General features: G+C 56.5%; 1 protein-coding gene across 1 annotated transcript; it reads right to left on the reverse strand.

The window, feature by feature from the left end:
* Window positions 1–7020: 7020 nt before the first annotated feature.
* On the reverse strand, window positions 7021–15915 carry LOC138427132 (mas-related G-protein coupled receptor member D-like). The gene is made up of 5 exons (XM_069566429.1): window positions 15744–15915; window positions 15270–15432; window positions 11835–12790; window positions 8890–9812; window positions 7021–7616 (listed from the first exon to the last, which is right to left on the reverse strand). Exons 1-4 carry the CDS (start codon window positions 15747–15749, stop codon window positions 9786–9788), a joined length of 1152 nt encoding a protein of 383 aa, XP_069422530.1. The 5' UTR covers window positions 15750–15915; the 3' UTR covers window positions 7021–7616; window positions 8890–9785.
* Between the last annotated feature and the right edge of the window lie 1787 nt (window positions 15916–17702).

Below are 17702 nucleotides of genomic sequence, written 5' to 3' on the forward strand. Positions count from 1 at the left end.
TGAGAGGGCTACGATGTGGACCATTTTCTAAAAAGCCTTTCTTGAATTTGTTACAGTTTTGTTTTAGGTTTTGGTTTGTCGGCCTCCAGGCATGTGGGATCTTAGCTTCCCGACCAGGGACTGACCCCGCATCCACCCCCGGTGTTGGAAGGCGAAATCTTAACCACTGGGCCACTAGGGAAGTCCCGTACGGAATAGGTTTCTAATACTTTTCACACAAATAACACACGAAATACAAACTCAAAAAATAAAGAAAGCAATTTTGATCTAATAGTGCAGCACCTTGAAAAGTACAGCGCTACCAGCTACATCACTGCTGTTTTCACGCTTCATTCCAGACACCCTGGGCTTGAGATAAAGCAGTCGTGTGCGGTGCACAGAAGCACAGCCCCTTGTAGAGGTGCATACGTGAGAGTGCACACCAGACACGTGACTGGACATGCAAACACACAGCTGGACGTGCAAACACACAGCATCTTTGAAAGTTTGCAATGTGAAGATTCGTATGCATATGTAGGCGACTTACTGTGTGTACCAAGCATTTAGCTGTTTTTTTTTTTTTTTTAATTAACTGTGGGCTACCCTGGTAGCTCAGTTCAGTTCAGGCTGTCAGTTGTGTCCAACTCTTTGAGACCCCATGGACTGCAGGACGCCAGGCTTCCCTGTCCATCACCAACTGCTGGAGCTTGCTCAAACTCATGTCCATTGAATTGATGATGCTATCCAACCACCTCATCCTCTGTTGACCCCTTCTCTTCCCGCCTTCAATCTTTCCCAGCGTCAAGGTCTTTTCTAGTGAGTCAGTTCTTTGCATCGTAGCACAACCTGGTAAAACAAACAAACAAACAAACAAACACAAAAATCCACCTGCAATGCAGGAGACGTAGGTTTGACTCCTGGGTCAGGAAGATCCCCTGGAGAAGGGATAGGCTACCCACTCCAGTATTCTTGGGCTTCCCTGGTGGCTCAGATGGTAAAGAATCTGCCTGCAATGTGGGAGACCTGGGTTCGATCCCTGGATTGGAAAAAAATCCTCTGGAGGAGGGCAAGGCAACCCACTCCACTATTCTTGCGTGGAGAATCCCCATGAACAGAGGAGCCGGGCAGGCTACAGTCCACGGGGGTCGCAAAGAGCTGGACATGATGGAGCAACTAAGCCCAGCACAGCATTAACTGTAGGCCGTACCCGAGTGGTGGACTGTGAAATCAACACGGTGAGCTGTGACTGGCGATTTTAACGAACAGTGACATGAAATAGAAGGGGCAGGACGGAGTGATCAGACGTGACACACGCGGTCAGAGGAGGCGCTGTCTGATGGAACTTTGCTCAGGGCTCTGCGTGTGCATGATCGTGACATAAATGCATTTCTTTCACTGAGTCTTGGTTCACGGTGTTTATGAGCTTCACGGGGGTGGCTCTGCACCCGTCTCGCCCCCAGCTCCACCTCCTGGGGCTTCTGATCATCTGGGGCTCGTCCCTGTGCAGCCGGGCAGAGCTCTCGGACGGTTCTGCGCTGGGAGCTGTTCTGAGGTCATCTTGCTGTGGATTTTCTTCTCTGTGGTGTCTCTCTGTCCTTTCTCTGGATTTCCTCTCATGCATAGGGCAAATCTGGACATATTTTCTTTTTACATTTTCCGTTTTCTCTCTCTTGGTCTTTTGCTTTCTTTCTATGAGCCGTTCCTCATATTGACATTCAGGTTTTAAAAATTCACACAATCACATTTTGTCATGATTTAAGAACTCCTTCTTATCCCCCGTCTCTCTCCTCCTTCCGCTCTTGGGGTGCAGTGCCCTGCTGCCTGCGCCCCTCTTCCAGCAGTGGTTTTATTCCATATTTCCGTCATCTGCCTTTGCTGGAGGGCTCTCCTCAGACACCCGGTCTTTGTCCACTTGGACCCGGTGAGGCCTGGATGCTCAGATGTTCACAGGCCCCTTGACCTCGGGCTCTGCCGGGGAGCCAGCTGCCGGGCCCTGGAGCCGGGGGGCGGGTGTCAGTGTCTGCCTCTCCCCTTGGGCTTGTCGGACCCCAGGCAGCGCTGGGGCGGGTGGGCTGGCGGCATCTGCTGCTCGTCCCTCCTCCTCACACCCTTTCTTCTGCGTGGCATCCCTGCCCTGACTGTGCCCCTGGCCTCGGAGCAGAGGGGCCCGTCTTACTCACTGCAGAGACGAGACCTGCGCCGACTCTTCTCCTGGGTCGGGGGAGGGGGCTTCGCTGAGTAGCACGTCGGATCTGATAATCAGACTAGCACAGTCCGATTAACTCATTTATTTTGGCTGAGCTGGGTCTCGCCGCTTTGCCGGGCCTCCTCTGGTCGAGGAGGGTGGGGCTGCTGTTTGTCGCAGTCGGCAGCTTCTCACTGCTGGGGCTTCTCTCGTCGCAGAGCACCAGCTCTAGGCACGCAGGCTCAGTAGCTGTGGTCCACGGGCTTCGCTGTGGGATCTTCCAGGATCAGGGATCGAACCTGCGTCTCCTGCACTGGCTGGCGGAGTCTTATCCACTGCACCCCGAGGGAAGTCCCAGGTCCCTTTTCTTAAAAAAAAAAAAAAAAAACCTGTGGTAAAATATACATAACATAGAATATACCATCTTAGGGCTTCCCTGGTAGCTCAGAGGTTAAAGCATCTGCCTCCAATGCGGGAGACCCAGGTTTCGATCCCTGGGTCGGGAAGATCCCCTGGAGAAGGAAATGGCACCCCACTCCAGTATTCCTGCCTGGAGAATCCCATGGACGGAGAAGCCTGGTAGGCTACAGTCCATGGGGTCGCAAAGAGTCGGACACGACTGAGCGACTTCACTATACCATCTTAACCATTTTGAAGGGTACAACTCAGTGGCATTGAGCAATTTCACAATATTGTACAGCCATCACCACCATCCACTTCCAGGACTTTCTCATCTCCCCGAAAGGACATCGTGCCCCCTAAACCGTATTCCCTACCCCAGCCCCTGGTCACCTCTACTTCCTTTTTTAAAATTATTTTTAAAATTTTATTCTTAAATTTAAAAAAATCTTAAAAAATCTCTGATCACATCCCACGGCTTGCAGGACCTTAGTTCCTCGACCCGGGTTCCGTGGATTAAACCCACACCCCCCGCACTGGGGAGCAGAATCCTAACCACTGGACCACCGGGGATTCCTGCCTCCGTTCTTCCTTCTGTCTCTGAAGTGATTGCTTCTCTGAAAGGCTTTCCTACCTCCTCATTAGTTTATTGCCTATGCACCCCACTTCCTCAGCACCCGAGGACCCCCACTTCCTGAGCTGCTGGTGATTCTGTGGAATCAGTCGATTTGACTCAGGAGTGGCCTTCGGTTGATGTATGCATTTAATCTGCCATCTGATCTCTGGGTTGGGAAGATCCCCTGAAGGAAGGCATGGCAACCCACTCCAGCATTCTTGCCTGGAGAATTCCATGGACAGAGGACCCTGATGGTCTACAGTCCATGGGGTCACAAAGAGTCAGACACAACTGAGCGACTAACTTTCACTTGCCATCTTTACCCCAAAGTTCCTCTATAATTTCTAGGAATCCATCTTTTTTGCAGATAATTTGTAAAAATCAAATGGTAGAATCATCTTACAATCACATTGTGTAATCATTTAATGTTAATGTTTAAGGATAAAAATGGGATGCAGAACTAGCGATTCAATAGGCTCTGATTTATGTAAGAGCTTCCCACGTGGCGCAGTAGTAAAGAACCCATCCGCCTGCCAATGCAGGAGGCGTGAGTTTGATCCCTGGGTTGAGAAGATTCCCTGGAGGAGGAAATGGCAACCCACTCCAGTATTCTAGCCTGGAGAACTCCATGGATGGAAGACCCTGGCCAGCCACACAGTCCACGAGGTCACAAAGAGCCAGACACTGCTGAGTGTCTGAGCACGTGTACAATTTGTGCAAAAGACACCCAAGCGCGTAAAGAAGAAGGAGAGTCGTAAGGCCAAACTGTAAGCATCTCTGACCTTTGGGACTTGGTCTAGTGCTTGTCATTTTCTTCAGTTCTTGCACTTTTTGAAAGTTTCCCACAGCGCTGAGTGTGGTCCTGTAATCAGCATGGAACAGGCCCCTGCTGGGTGCTTCTCCATCTTGGGCATCCTGTGGTCCTGGTTGGCTGGGGGTGGGCCTGGGTCTCACACAGGTGAGAGGAGGAGGAGATCCGCCCGATTTGTGTTCTAGAAAAGTCCTTCTGGGGATGACCAAGAGGAGGAGGTGTCTTAAATGAACCAGAATCGTGCAGGAAGGGATGGGTAGCCCGAGTCTGGAGGCGTGGCCAGGCAGAGAAGGCTGAGGGGCACAGCTGCTGAATAGTCACGGGTTAAATCATCAGAATTCATCGCCTGATCCCTGTGGGGTGAGGGGCTGGGAAGACGTCCATATTTCTGGCTTGGGTGAAGGGTGACTTAATGGTTCAGGAAGTCCCGCCCAAATGTTCTTAATAATAATCATATTCGTCTCATTTCTAATTCACACATGCAGCCCAGAAGGTCTGCATGCCTGGCAGGGTGAGAGGGTGAGGCATTCTGGATTTTCCAGGCCTGTCAGTCAGGGCGATTGGCAGCTGCCAGCAGGATGTTCCCCTGGACCACTGGGGGCCCTTGCAGGGCGTGGTCGGGGCAGGGGGCAGGGCAGGAAAACTGCAGCCCCCGGGGGGAGGGGAGCTTCCAGGGAGATCTCTGTGCTCCTCGGGGAGAGGCGGCTAGCGCCCTGTGTCCGGCCCTCCTCAAGCCGGCCTGACGGGGTCCGGAGCCTGGCTCTCCCTGGCCCAGGTCTGTCCCATGTAGGCATCGCTGCATGTGTATTGGATGGAGGACTCGATGTCACGTATTTGTGTGGTTCTGACATCTGGCCCGTTCTTGACGGCACCGTTCAGCTGCTGTATTCCCCCTCCCCCAACTCTGGCCAGCTCCTTCGGGACTTCTTTTAAGGTAAAATTCACAGAATGTAAAATTCACCACTTTATTTCATTGTTGTGTTTTGGCCATGCGGCCTGTGGGATGTTAGTTTCCCGACCAGGGATCAAACCCCACGCCCCCTGCATCGGCAGCGTGGAGGCTTACCCACTGGACTTCCAGGGAATTCCTAAAATTAACCATTAAAAAAATCATTTCTTTGTGGATGTGTGGGGTCTTCACTGCTGCACAGGCGTTCTCTCTGGTTGCAGTGTGAAGGGGTCTCGCTGCGGCGGCTTCTCCCGTTGAGGAGCGAGGGCTGTAGCGTACCCAGGCTTCAGCAGCTGTGGCTCCCACGCTCTAAAGCACGGGCTCAATAGCCGTAGCACACGGGCTTGGTTGCTCCACAGCGTGCGGGATCGTCCTGGCTCTGGGATGGAACCTGTGTCTCCTGCACGGGCAGGCAGATTCTTGTCCACTGAGCCCCCAGGGACACCCTAAAGCCAGCCGTCGTAAAGTGCGCCTTTCAGTGGCGTTCTTAATGTTGCACAGCTGTCGTCTCTCGTTACGGTCCTTCAGTCGCTAAGTCATGGCGGACTCTGCGACCCCTCGGACTGCAGCACGCCAGACTTCCCCATCCTTTACTATGTCCCCGAGGTCGCTCAGATTGATGTCCACGGAGCCAGTGACGCCATCCAACCATCTCATCCCATCTCTCACCTCTATCTGGTTCCAAAACGTTTTCATCCCTCTAGAAGGAAACCCCAGATCCACCAGCAGTCACTCCCCAGTCCCTGATTCCCAGCCCCAGGCAACCACAAACCTCCTTCCGATCTCTTTGGATTCGCTTACTTTGGACATTTAATACAAATGGAATCATACAACGTAGCCTTGAGTGTCTGGCTTTTTTCACCGAACCTCGTGGAGATTCATCCACGTGTCAGTGTGAACTCCTTCTTACACCTGAACACTATTGTATGGTATGGCCCGATCACAGCTTGTTATCCATCAGGGTGGTGGACATTTGGACTTTCCTACTTTCTGGTTGCTATGAATAGCACTGCTGGGAACATTCAAGTAGGAGTTTTGACCTGAGTCTGTTTTCACTTCCCTTGGAGTGGAAGTGCTGGGTCAGATGCTCACCCTGTGTCCCCTGGACTTCTTGAACAGCATACGGTGGCTGAGCCTTCTGGCCTGCCCTTGAGCCAGGCTCTTTAGGACTGTGAGGGAGGGATGACTGTTCCCACCATGGCTGGACCGGCCTCCAAGCCTCTGCACCACGGAGGTGCCTCCTTCGGATGGAGGAGCCGGGTTAGTGCTGGTGAGGGCTGGGCAGGCCCCCATGACCTGGGCTGTTGAGGAGCAGCCTCAGAGAGCTGGCTGACCCCAGAGACCCGGGGAAGAGCTGGGAGAGGGGCACCCGTGAGGGACGGTGGCCGAGCAGGCCGCCGTGGGAGAGGGGCTCCGCTCAGGGCTCAGCCTCCAGACTCCCCCTCTCACTCCCCACTGCTCCTGGAAGAGGGAGCCGGGGCTCAGCAGTGAGTGACGACCAGTGGGTTCCGACCCCCAATATAGCCCAGAGTTATGATCTTGATCACTGGCTATGCTGCCTCCCCCAACCCCTGAAATTTCACTTCACCACGCATCACACTGAGCCAAGAATTATACTGAGTCTTCTTGGAAAAAAAAAAAGGAAAACTGAATGATGAAAGTGCTCTCACTCTGCTTACCCAGCTGGGCCCTTTTAATAGTTTGCAGATCACCCTCCGTATGTTTGCACATTTTTACACAGTTACCATCCGGCTGCTCATACCCTTGTGTGTTCAGCTATTTTCCACTTAATGTGTCATAAACATCGTCCCATGTTTTAAAAATATTTGTCACAATTGTCATTCAAAACTGCTTCATCCTATTACATCATGGAGCTCCCCCAGAATTCAGTAAACCATTTTCCCAATGTTAGTTGGATCAGGGGTTGCCAAACGGTTGCCCTCAGACCAAATCTGGGCCCCTGGCCCTTTCTTTGGGTACAGCCCACAAGCTAAGAATGACTTTCACGTTTAGTAATGGTTGAAAAAAACTCAGAAGGCTATTTTGTGACATATGAGACAGATAGAAAATGCAAGCATCAGTGTCTATTAACGAGGTTTATTTTATTTTTATGTACTTGTGCCTGCTGCCCTGGGCCTTGGTCGCTGCACAAGGCCTTTTCTGTAGGTGGGGCGAGCGGGGGCTTCTCACCGCAGCGGCTTCTCTTGTTGTGGGGCAGCAGGCTCTGGAGCTCGTGAGCTTCGGTCGTTGTGGTGCAGCGGGCTTAGTTACCCCTTGGCATGTGGGAGCTTCCCAGACTGGGGATCAAACCTGCATCCTCTGCACTGGCAGGTGGGTTCTTAACCATTGGCCCACCAGGGAAGGCTGGAATATTTTGCTGTAATGATTCCATTCCACTTTCAGTTTTAGCATATGCAAATATGTGGCCCAGTTTAAAATACTGAAGATCTGATTCTGACACAACTAAGAGAGAAACACGGAAAATAGGACCCTAAGTCTGTGCGAAAATGTTATTGGCTGAAAAGGTTAGGAAGTGAAGCATCTGCCGTGATTCAGCTGATCAGTCTCACTTGGTTCAATGAACGCTTTGTCTGCCAGAAGCACCCTGTAGCATCCTACTTAAGTGGTCTTTCAGGCAGTGACAGGCTAAAGCATCCCTACAAGGAGTTGCTTTGTCCTAAAAAACAAAAAAAGTAGCTCCAAGTCCACTGAGAGGTATTAGTCCGAATTTGCTCTGTTTTAAAATGTTAAGTTTGTGGTCATTTGTTACATAAGCTACAGGAAATAAGCATGCCTAGTAAAGAGTCCTCCAGCCTCTGCCCAGGGAGCTGGGGAGGGGGGTGTCCCTGACCTGTGTGTGTGTGTGTGTGTGTGTGTGTGTGAGAGAGAGAGAGAGAGTGTGCAAGCCCTTAGTGGTGTCCGACTGTTTGCAACCCCGTGGACTGTAGCCCTCCAAGCTCGTCTATCCATGGGATTTTCCAGGCAAGAATACCGCAGTGGGTTGCCATGCCCTCCTCCAGGGGATCTTCCCGATCTGGGGATCAAACTTGCGTCTCTTGCGTCTGCATCGGCAGGCGGGTTCTTCACCGCCAGCACAATCTGGGAAACCCGGCGCGTGTAGCTTCACTTTTTCCCCAGTTTTCAGAACGAGCTTCACCTCTGCTCTGTCTTGTCTGGAGTCACTGCATGCAACCCCGAGGTTGGTTTGTTTTAGAATGGAGGATACTAAGCATTCATCCATTCGTCTGTTTACTGTTAACCTGCAACTTTGTGCCAGGCTCCGGATTTGCTGCAAAGTATGGTGGCTCAGACAGTAAAGAACCCACTTGCCAATGCAGGAGACTCAGGTTTGATCCCTGGGTTGGGAAGATCCCCTGGAGAAGGCCATAGCAACCCACTCCAGTATTCCTGCCTGGAGAATCCCATGGACAGAGGAGCCTGGCGGGCTGCTGTCCCTGGGGTCACAGAGAGGCTGGCACGACTGAGCGACTGAACTGCAACAACCGGTTGCCACATTTTGTTTCTGGGCTGATCGGCTCTGTGTTTAGTTTCCCTCTTCTGAGTCCTCCTGGCTCTCGCCCAGTCAGACGGCAGGGAGCCAGGTCTGAAAGGGCAAATGTCGCCTTGGCAAAGGGAGCTGAGAGGTGCCTCTGGGGGCACGGGGGTTGGGCAGCAGAGTGGACGGGAGCGGACTGGAATGGAGGGAGTCATCCTGACGGCCCCCTGTCGTCCTGGCCTCCCCGGCCACTCTGGCTTTCCCGGTCATCCCCACCTGGGTAGCCTCATCCAGCCCCCGCTGGTCAGCCTCGCTGCCCTGTTCACTATCCTGGCCTGAGTGTGCCCTGGGCTCCGTGAGTCCGAAGCAGAGTTCCCGAGTCAAGGGTGGGCACAGCCTTGCCCCGGGAAATGAGGCTTAGGTGACGTAAGAGCCGCATCAGTCCTGGCCTTACCTGGGATGAAAGCTCCTCCTCTGAGATCCCACGAGTCCCCGTGCAGGCTGACGTCTTTTACCTGACCCTTGGTGGACCCAGGGACAGGATGGAGGAGGCCTGAGGTGGCTCAGGCAGGGCTGGGCTATGCCCACCCAGCTCTAACGCAGCTCGGGTCCCCTCCGCAGAAGGCCCCGGGATGACACTTCTCAGCGCTTGCTGATAGATGGAGGCCAGACCAGCACACAGCAGCCTGGTGGGGGGCGGGGGGGAGGTGGCTGTCTCCACTTTATAGATGAGAAGACAGCTCCAAGAGGACAGAAGGCCCCTAGAGAGGTGATAGCGGAGCCGAGGCTCAAAGCCAGAGCCAGTCCTTTCCCCACCCCCCGATCGCTGTGGTCCCTCAGTGAGGGCGGGGCCTTCCCGCCTTCCCCTCCCACTTTGCCTTTGCCCAGGACTGACTCCTGCATGGGAGGCAGGACTCAGGAACCACAAGCCCACTCACTGCAGTGGTGGGTTTAATTTTCAAAGTTACAACTCCATTCAATTCTGACTTGTTTACAAGTAAGACATCTTAACAGATAAGGATATAGAAAGCTTGAAAGTCACAGGAAGAGAAGATGCACCATGCAAACAGCAAGCCAAGAAAACCGATGGAGCTGTGATAATATCAGACAAATAGACTGTGAGGAAGTAACACCACTCGGATTCAGGAGGGCAGCTTCATATTTTACCACCAAAGCTCCAATTCCCCAGGATAGAACACCTCTAAACTCGTACGTTCCAAATAACACAGCCTCAAAACAGATAAAGCAAAGAAGCAGCTCATGCTCAAGCCTGCTTGTTCATTCTGGAAGTCAGATTTTGGTGATGGACGGCAGTCTTTGCCATCAGCCTTCGGCAAAGGTTGTAAAGAATCAGGCCTTCCTCTTCGGGAGTCTACCCTACAGAGGGGAGAAAAAGAAATATCACAGATGCATGAAACAGCTGAAGACCAGTGGTCGGCACCAGGTAAGGATGGTGTGGCTTATGTACTATGGACATCAACAGGCAGACGCATGCATCACTCACTTCCGTTCACTTGTGCCTACATGAATGCCAGCGCTCCCATCTGGGCATAGGGGAGGGCCCTCATGGAGATGCGGAGAAGGCAATGGCAACTCACTGCAGTACTCTTGCCTGGAAAATCCCATGGACGGAGGAGCCTGGTGGGCTGCAGTCCATGGGGTCATGAAGAGTCGGACATGACTGAAGTGACTTAGCAGAAGCAGCAGCTCTTCAAGATGAGTATGGACTGGAGCCACCTGGGTTACCACCCCACCCCACGATCGTGGCTGCTGTTCCCGGGGCCCCCAGGCCTGCCTGCCCAGCGGGACACTGCACAAACATGTCCTGGGCCCCTCTCTGTGCCGGGCATTGTCCTGGGTGTGGAGCACAGCTGTGACCCAAATGGACAGCTCCTCTTGGTGAGCCTGTAGCACACAGTGGTGAGCCCAAGGGCAAGTGCAGTGGGGTGGGAGGCCCAGAGGGGTGTGTGAGCTGTATGATTTTATGTAAGGCGGTCAGGAACGGCCTCTCTGAAGAGGTGACACTTGAGTGGTGACCTGAAGGAAGTGAGGGAGAGAGCTCTGTATGCAGCTGGGGGAGGAGCATTCTGGGCAGAGAGAACAGCAGGTGCAAAGGCCCTGAGGACTGGAGCTGGTGGGCGGGGTTGCAGGAGGGGTGGTCAGAGGGCACGGAGCCGGGTGGGGGAGACCATTGCTGCCCAGGGGTCCACGCAGAGGAGGCGGAAGAGCCCCAGAGGAGGTGGTGGATGAAGCCAGGATGCACCCGTGAGCACCCCGTGAGCACTGACACTCGACCAAGCAGCTGCTGTTAAATGCCTGTTTAAATGTTAAACACCACCTATTAAATGCCTGCTGTATGCGTGGTCCATGCAGGGTGCCCACTGCTGTGGAGTGTGGCTGAGCAGAAACCGCCTGCCCTGTGTCACTTGGTGAGCACGGACCCAGCGGGGTAGCAGTCCCACCCCAGGCCTATGTTTCCAGCCTGTAGGCCTCTGGGTGAACCCGGAGGCACAGAGACCCACGGCCCTGACTGATCACGTGGCTCCCAGGGCCCCGCCCCTCGCAGCCACCCCCGCAGCCTGGCCGGGTCTAGGACCCTGGGAATCGGGGCGTGTCTCCCAGGTACGCCCCTCCGTCCACTCTGGACCGCCCGGCCCGGCGGTCAGCGCCCTCTGTGCTGCTCCTGTGGTGTGTGCGGCCTGCCCCTGCATCCTGTCACCCGCGCTGGCTCTCAGCTGCTGTGTGTCCAGTGAAGATACAGAACCACCAGGACTCCCCTGCCGGTCTAGTGGCTAAGGCTCTGCACTCACCATGCAGGGGGCCCGGGTTTGATCCCTGGTCCGGGGGCTAGATCCTGCATGCTGCAATTAAAAAACCCCGAGTGCCGCAGTGAAGATGCACGCGGCGACAAAGATTCTGCAACTGAGACCTGGTGCAGCCAAGTAAATCAGTGCTAAACATAATACAGAACCATCTAGATACGATGGACCACTGGCCCTCACCCTGAGTCCCCTGACCACCCCGACCATTGGCCCAGTTGCCCCGCCTCTCCCGGGAACTCTCTGATGATCCAACAACTGCAGGGCTGGCACCTGGCGGTGGGGGGCACCCACCAAGGCTGTGGGTTAGCTAACAGCTCCGTGCTGTTTGCCCGACTGCTGTCAAGAGTTTCTGTGTCCCCGGGCCCGGGACCTCAGCTTCTGCCTCACTGCCCCACACGCTGGCCCCCCAGGACCTGGCGCACAGCAGCTGTTTGCCTCGAGTGACCGCTGGACGCTGGGCTTGGGAAAGGGAGGGAACCAGGCAGGGAGCCGGGCAGGGAGCCGCGGCGCAGGGCTCACATGGCTGGCATATGGTGGGTGGCTCGGGGCAGGGCCCCAGAGGCTCTCAGACCCTCACCTCGTCACTGGGGTCAGTGGAGGGCGTCTCCCCCTCCTCCAGCTCAGACTCCTCCTGCAGCACCCTGCTGAACGTGGCTCCCAGGGGCTCCCGCAGGCTCAAGCGGCCCCCACTGCCAACCAGGAAATAGATCATTGGTTTGGTGCTGCTGCTCACAGACAGAGAGAGGCAGGTGAAGTGGCCGAAGAGAGTCTTCGCGCGCTGGGGCAGGTCCAGCCAGTAGAGCAGGAACCCGGAGATGCCGAGGGGCAGGGCGCAGGCGAGGGACACAAAGACGCAGAGCAGGACGGCCATGTAGAGCCGTGTGAGCGGCCGCTGCCACGGGCGCGAGATCCTCTGCACCTGGATGCAGAGAGCCATCCCAGACAGGGCCATGACGGGCGTGAAGCTGACCAGGGTGAAGAAGTGCAGGACGGTCTCCGCCTTGGATCCCGGCCATGAGTAGGGGTGCTTGGCCTCGTCACGGAAGTACCAGGCCGGCACGACCAGCAGGACGGCCAGCAGCCAGAGTGCGGCGCACACCGCGGCTGACAGGCGCCTGTGCCAGCGGCCCCGGTGCCAGGTGGGGAAGAGGCCGGGGAGGCAGGACTGGGCACTGGCGGCCGTCAGCAGGCTCAGGCTCACCGTGTAGGCCAGGTACCCGGTGCTCCTCACCGCCCGGGGGCCCAGGTGGTGCACGCGGGCCCCCCAGGAGCTGGCGCTCAGGATGATCAGAGTGCCCGAGCAGACGAGGAAGAGGAGGTCAGCCACGGCCAGGTGGAGCAGGTAGATGCCCAGCGGGCCCCTCCGCCGCCGGAAGCCCAGCAGCCAGACCACCAGGCCGTTGCCCACAATGCCGCCCACGCACGTGAACATGACCAGCGCGTCCAGCACCTCCCGCACCGTGTCGGGGGATGCCGGGGTGGGGCCTGGACCGCTGCTCCTGGAGCTGCTGCTGTTGAGAGTGTTCTCCATCCCTGCCAACAGTGGGGAGAAAGCTAAGGGCCGCAGGGCTGGGGCCCCTGCGACTCAGGTGCCCCCACCCCCAGGGAGTCCTCTGGTTATGCCAGCTGCCACTCTTTGGAGCTGTTGCTGGCCACACCAGGCCACCTTCCCTCATTCCTAATTCAGGTTACGTGCTTCCGGCTCTGGGGCAGGCCGTTTCTGTTGCTGGATGTGATGGTGGCCAAGCTCGGGGCAAGGCTCCGAGCCCCCAGGCTTGGCCGTCAGTGCCCGTTGCAGGCCTGGCCTCCACCCTACTGGGGGTGGGTCCCTCAGAGCCTCTGAGTGGCCAGCTCTCGGGCCTGCAGCAGTCAGCATGGTTGGGCAGAGTGGCTGCCGATGGGCAGAGTGCCGTGCCTGGCTGGTCACTGTGAGGTGCTCCCTGGGAGAGGTGGTGGGCACTGCCCCTCCCTGGGATCAGGGATCGCTGGGCCTGGCACCTCACACCCCATCGTGGTGGGGGGCCAAGTGGGACACAGAGCACACGTGTTGCGGCCCCGACCCCTGACCTTCCCAGGTGTCAGAGTGCGCCCTGGGGTCAGCATGGCCTCTCTGCAGTTACTGTGGGGCTTGTCTCCCGCCAGACGCTAGAGCTCGTCACTATGAGCACCGCGCGCGGCCCGGGGAGGGCGCGATTCGCACATCACCTGCCCTGTGACTGCTGGCCCGGGCGCCCCCGCCCTAACGTTTGTCCACACTCTGATGAGCCCGCGTGTTCCCCCACTCGGGGATGCTTTCACTCCTTTTGTCCACTGACTGCCTGGTCTGACCCCCTCGCCCTCCCCCCGGGCATGTGGGGCTCAGAGACCCAGGGTGGCAAAGCTCAGTGTGCTCTGGGCCCGGCTGGGACCTGGGGCGGACTCCACAGCCTGGGACTGGAGGCACCACGTGCCCTTGCTCTTGTGGACTGCGGTGCCCGCCAGGGTCACGGTCCTCATGCCCACTCACAGGGCTCAGCTGCCTCCTCGGACCCAGACGCAGGGGCAGGGTCCCCTGGGAACCTGGGAACACATCAAGACTCTGGGTGCGGAATCAGGGAATCGGTCCCTGGGGCAGCTGCTACTTTATTTCACAAAGGTTGCTTCTTTCTGAACTAATGGTGTAATGGATGGTATCGCTTCTAAACAATACTCATGCCTGCTCAGTCGCTCAGTCGTGTCCAACTCTTTGCGACCCCATGGACTGTAGCCCACCAGGCTCCTCTGTCCGTGGGGATTCTCCAGGCAAGACTGCTGGAGTGAGTGGCCATGCCCTCCTCCGGGGGATCTTCCCGACCCAGGGATGGAACCCGCCTGTCTTAGCGTCTCCTGCACTGGCACACGGGTTCTTTACCTCTAGCGCCTCCTGGGAAGCCCCAGTGATATCCATATTACTGATCATATTCTTTATTCTCGAACTGATCACTGAGGCCTCCTCAGTGCCCAGCCTGGGTGAGAGTGGGGGATGGGGCCTGAACAAGGCCCCTTCCCTGTCCTGAGGGACCCACACCCCCTCCTACCGCCCCCTAGAGTCAGGGCCCAGAGATGCTCCTCGAGGCTGAAGGGGCTGCTGGGGGCGGGGGGCGGGGGGCCGGGGGCGGCAGCCGTGGCCCCAGGCCGTGTGCCCTTAACCTCTCCTTATAAGTCTTATAAGGGACCCTGAGGCGCCATCTGATTGTCCTCCTGCACATGTGTGTGGAGGACAGCATGGGGTCTGACCGCTGAAGGCTTCAGACGGATCAGGAACCGCTGGATGCCGCATTCCACTGGGAGAGTCCTCCCGCCCCTGTGCTGCCTCAGGGCCCCCTCCTCCCCTGCTGGGCCCCCCCACCTTTGGCTCAGACACCAGCACATGTACCCCCGACTGTCTAGTGCCCAGCCTGAAGTCGTGACCCTCCTCCAGCCCCCTGGAGACCCCTCCCCGTCTGCTGAGAGGGCCACGCAGGTCCTTTGGGCCATGGTTATCGGGTGGGGCACGGATATCAGGGGACGGGGGGTGGAGGGGGGGCAGGGGGCGGCCAGCCTCAGCCCCCTGACAGCAATTCTCAGCCTGGATGCCCACCCCTGGATGGCAGAGCTGGGCACCTGGCAGATGGGGGTCTTGCACAGTCGTCTGTCTGACGAGAGGAGGCGTCTGGGCCATGAGAGTCCCTCCCATCCCCGGCACGCTCAGTGAGGACTGTCTGTGTTCGCCTCGAGCTGGGGGCACTTGCTAGGGGCTGGACAGATGACACCAGGTACCCAGGGCGGGGCTGTTCCCGCGTGGAGCTCATGGCACCGCCGGCCCTGAGGGTGGGAGGAACTCAGCGGATCTAAGGGCCACTTTCCCACCCGTCTTTCCCACGAAAGAGGAGACTTAGGACCATCCAGGCCTCGGGTCTGCCTGAACCCCGGCCCCAGAAGGAGCGGCCTTGCTCAGGTGTGCTTGCCGTGCGGGGTAAGGTCTGACCTCGGGCTTGAAGCAGCGGCCTCTCACCTGGCTCGCCTGTGCCGTCCGCGCCTGGAGGAGGACCCAGCTCCTGGAGGCCTGGGCGGCTCCCTGGGGCCTGGCCCTTCAGCTTCTCTGGCCACAGGTCCGGCTGCAGGCTCTCGGAGTCCGATGGGCCGGTCCTCGGGATCCACCCCAGGCTCTGCCTCCTCTGAGGAGGGGAGACGCCCAGTCTGTCTACGGGAAGCAGGGTCCTTGGGGGACCAGCTGCATTAGGCCTCTCCCTGCAGGAGCCCAAGGCTTCGGGCTAATGGGCTGCCCAGGAGGCCCCACGGGAGGGCGGGGCACGGAGGAGCACCGATAGCCAGCCCCTCACCCCGCCCAGCCTCCGCAGGGAAGGTTCGGGGCACTGGCTTTGGGAGGGTCTCCAGCTGGGAGCTCCGGGGTCCACTGGGAGGCTGGTGCCTCCGGGAGCCAGGAGACCACGAGGTTCGCCCTGCAGGGTCGGGGCTGGCGGAGCACCTGCATGGAAGCTTCTGGATCTCTGAAGCTCCTCCCTGTAGGAGGCAGAAAGACAGACCCTGGATAGGGAACCCCCAAGAAGGTTTAAGGCCCGGTTCAACCCCGGCTGTCACGTGACTCTGGGAGACTTCTGTCCCCTCAGCTGTTCCTCTGTGTGTAACAGGAAGTTTCCACAGAGGCTTCAAGGGGAAGTGTGGCAGCGATGCAGGGCGGGGGGAGGTGGCAGGTTTGCTGGGGGTGGGGGACAAAAGGATTACTTTGGGGCAAACCTCTGATGGGCAGCAACCCCAGCCCTGGCCAGGGCCCCTGCCTCTCACCGGGGATGCACAGAGGCCCGCCCTGCTCCAGAAGGGGGTCCTGTGTGTTGGGATGGGGGTGCCTGTCAGCATGGCACGTGGGAGCCCCAGACACAGGCTCCTCCAGGGTGAGGGAGGCAGTCAGGAGCCAGCCCGACCCCCAGCTTAACATGCACCCTATGGTGTACCTTGGCGAGCTGCTAACTCTCTGTGACGAAGTTCCCTCGTGGTGGCACGTGTCCACCTCATAGAACAGTTGGCGCCTGCGCGTTGCTGCTAATGCAGTGTCTTCCAAGCAGGTGGACCACTTGCCGTGGTTCCCAGTTGTTCAGTTGCTCAGTCTTGTCTGATTCTGTGACCCCATGGACTGCAGCATGCCAGGCTCCCCTGTCCTTCACTGTCTCCCAGAATTTGCTCAGATTCATGTCCATTGAGTCAGCGATGCCATCTAACCATCTCATCCTCTGCTGCCCCCTTCTCATTTTGCCTTCAATCTTTCCCAGCATCAGGATCTTTTCCAAGGAGTCAGTTCTTCGCATCAGGTGGCCAAAGTATTGGAGTTTCAGCTTCAGTATCAGTCCTTCCAATGAATATTCAGTACTGATTTCTTTTAGGATTGACTGGTTTGATCGCCTTGCAGTCCAAGGGACTCTCAAGAGTCTTTTCCAACATTACACTTCAAAAGCATCAATTCTTCACCACTCAGCCTTCTTTATGGTCCAACTCTCACATCAGTACATGATTACTGGAAAAAACACAGCTTTGACGATATGGACCTTTGTCAGCAAAGTGACGTCTCTGCATTTTAATACACTGTCTAGGTTTGTCATAGCTTTCCTTCCAAGGAGCAAGCAGCAGCCTTTGAAAGACAGATGAGCATTCTGCAGGGAAGGGGTCAGCTGTAAACCCTCATCGGGCCCAGAGAGGGTGAATCCATCCATGATGGTGCCCATCCAGTCAGAACTTTCCAAGAGCCCCTTCTTCCCACTGCTCTGAAGTGAGAATTACCGCTAAGGAGGAGGCAGGAGGAGGAGAGGCCTGAGGGGAGACGCCCACAGTCCAAGAGGAGACCACCGCCCACCAGGTTTCGCAGCAGACTCGCCATGTCGTTTCTGAAACCAGACTGTTGTCTGTCCAGGGAAGTTGGGGCCTGGCCAAGTTTTCCTCCAAAGCTGGGGAAGAACTGACCCCTCTAAGTAAACGCTGAAGAGTCAGAGGAGAAACAAGAAGAAGGTCTTTCCAATCACGCCCCTTGGATTCCGCTTGTCACCAATCAGATGGGGCCAAGATCCCCCTGGGGACACCCTTAACCTTGACAATGGCATGGGCAGGAGAGAGGAATTTGACCGCATATGACTTGCAATAAGGGTGTTGAAAAATCTTCCTCTTAGGATGTGGAAGTCCTGGATGGAAGGAACCAAGCCTTCTCTAGGTGATGAGGTATTCCTTGGGAATTCCCTGGCAGTCCAGTGGTTAGGACTCTGAGCTTTCACTGCCGAGGGCCCAGGTTTGATCCCAGGTCGGGGAACTAAGATCCCAAGCCTCATATCGTGCAAAAAAAAAAAAAAAAATTCCTTTCAATGTGAATCAATATTCGATATTGATCGTACCACATACTGAATATCAATATGTTCAATGTTCACTCATTCATTCATCAACATGC

The sequence above is a fragment of the Ovis canadensis genome, chromosome 21 (genome assembly GCF_042477335.2).
Source record: "Ovis canadensis isolate MfBH-ARS-UI-01 breed Bighorn chromosome 21, ARS-UI_OviCan_v2, whole genome shotgun sequence".
In the NCBI taxonomy this organism is placed as follows: domain Eukaryota; kingdom Metazoa; phylum Chordata; class Mammalia; order Artiodactyla; family Bovidae; genus Ovis; species Ovis canadensis.

Coding starts and splice junctions, on each gene's coding strand:
- LOC138427132 (XM_069566429.1), bottom strand. Junction 12,791..15,269: donor GGACGGCACAGGCGAGCCAG/GTGAGAGGCCGC, acceptor CACTGTTGGCAG/GGATGGAGAACACTCTCAAC. Junction 9,813..11,834: donor CCACTGACCCCAGTGACGAG/GTGAGGGTCTGA, acceptor TCCCCTCTGTAG/GGTAGACTCCCGAAGAGGAA.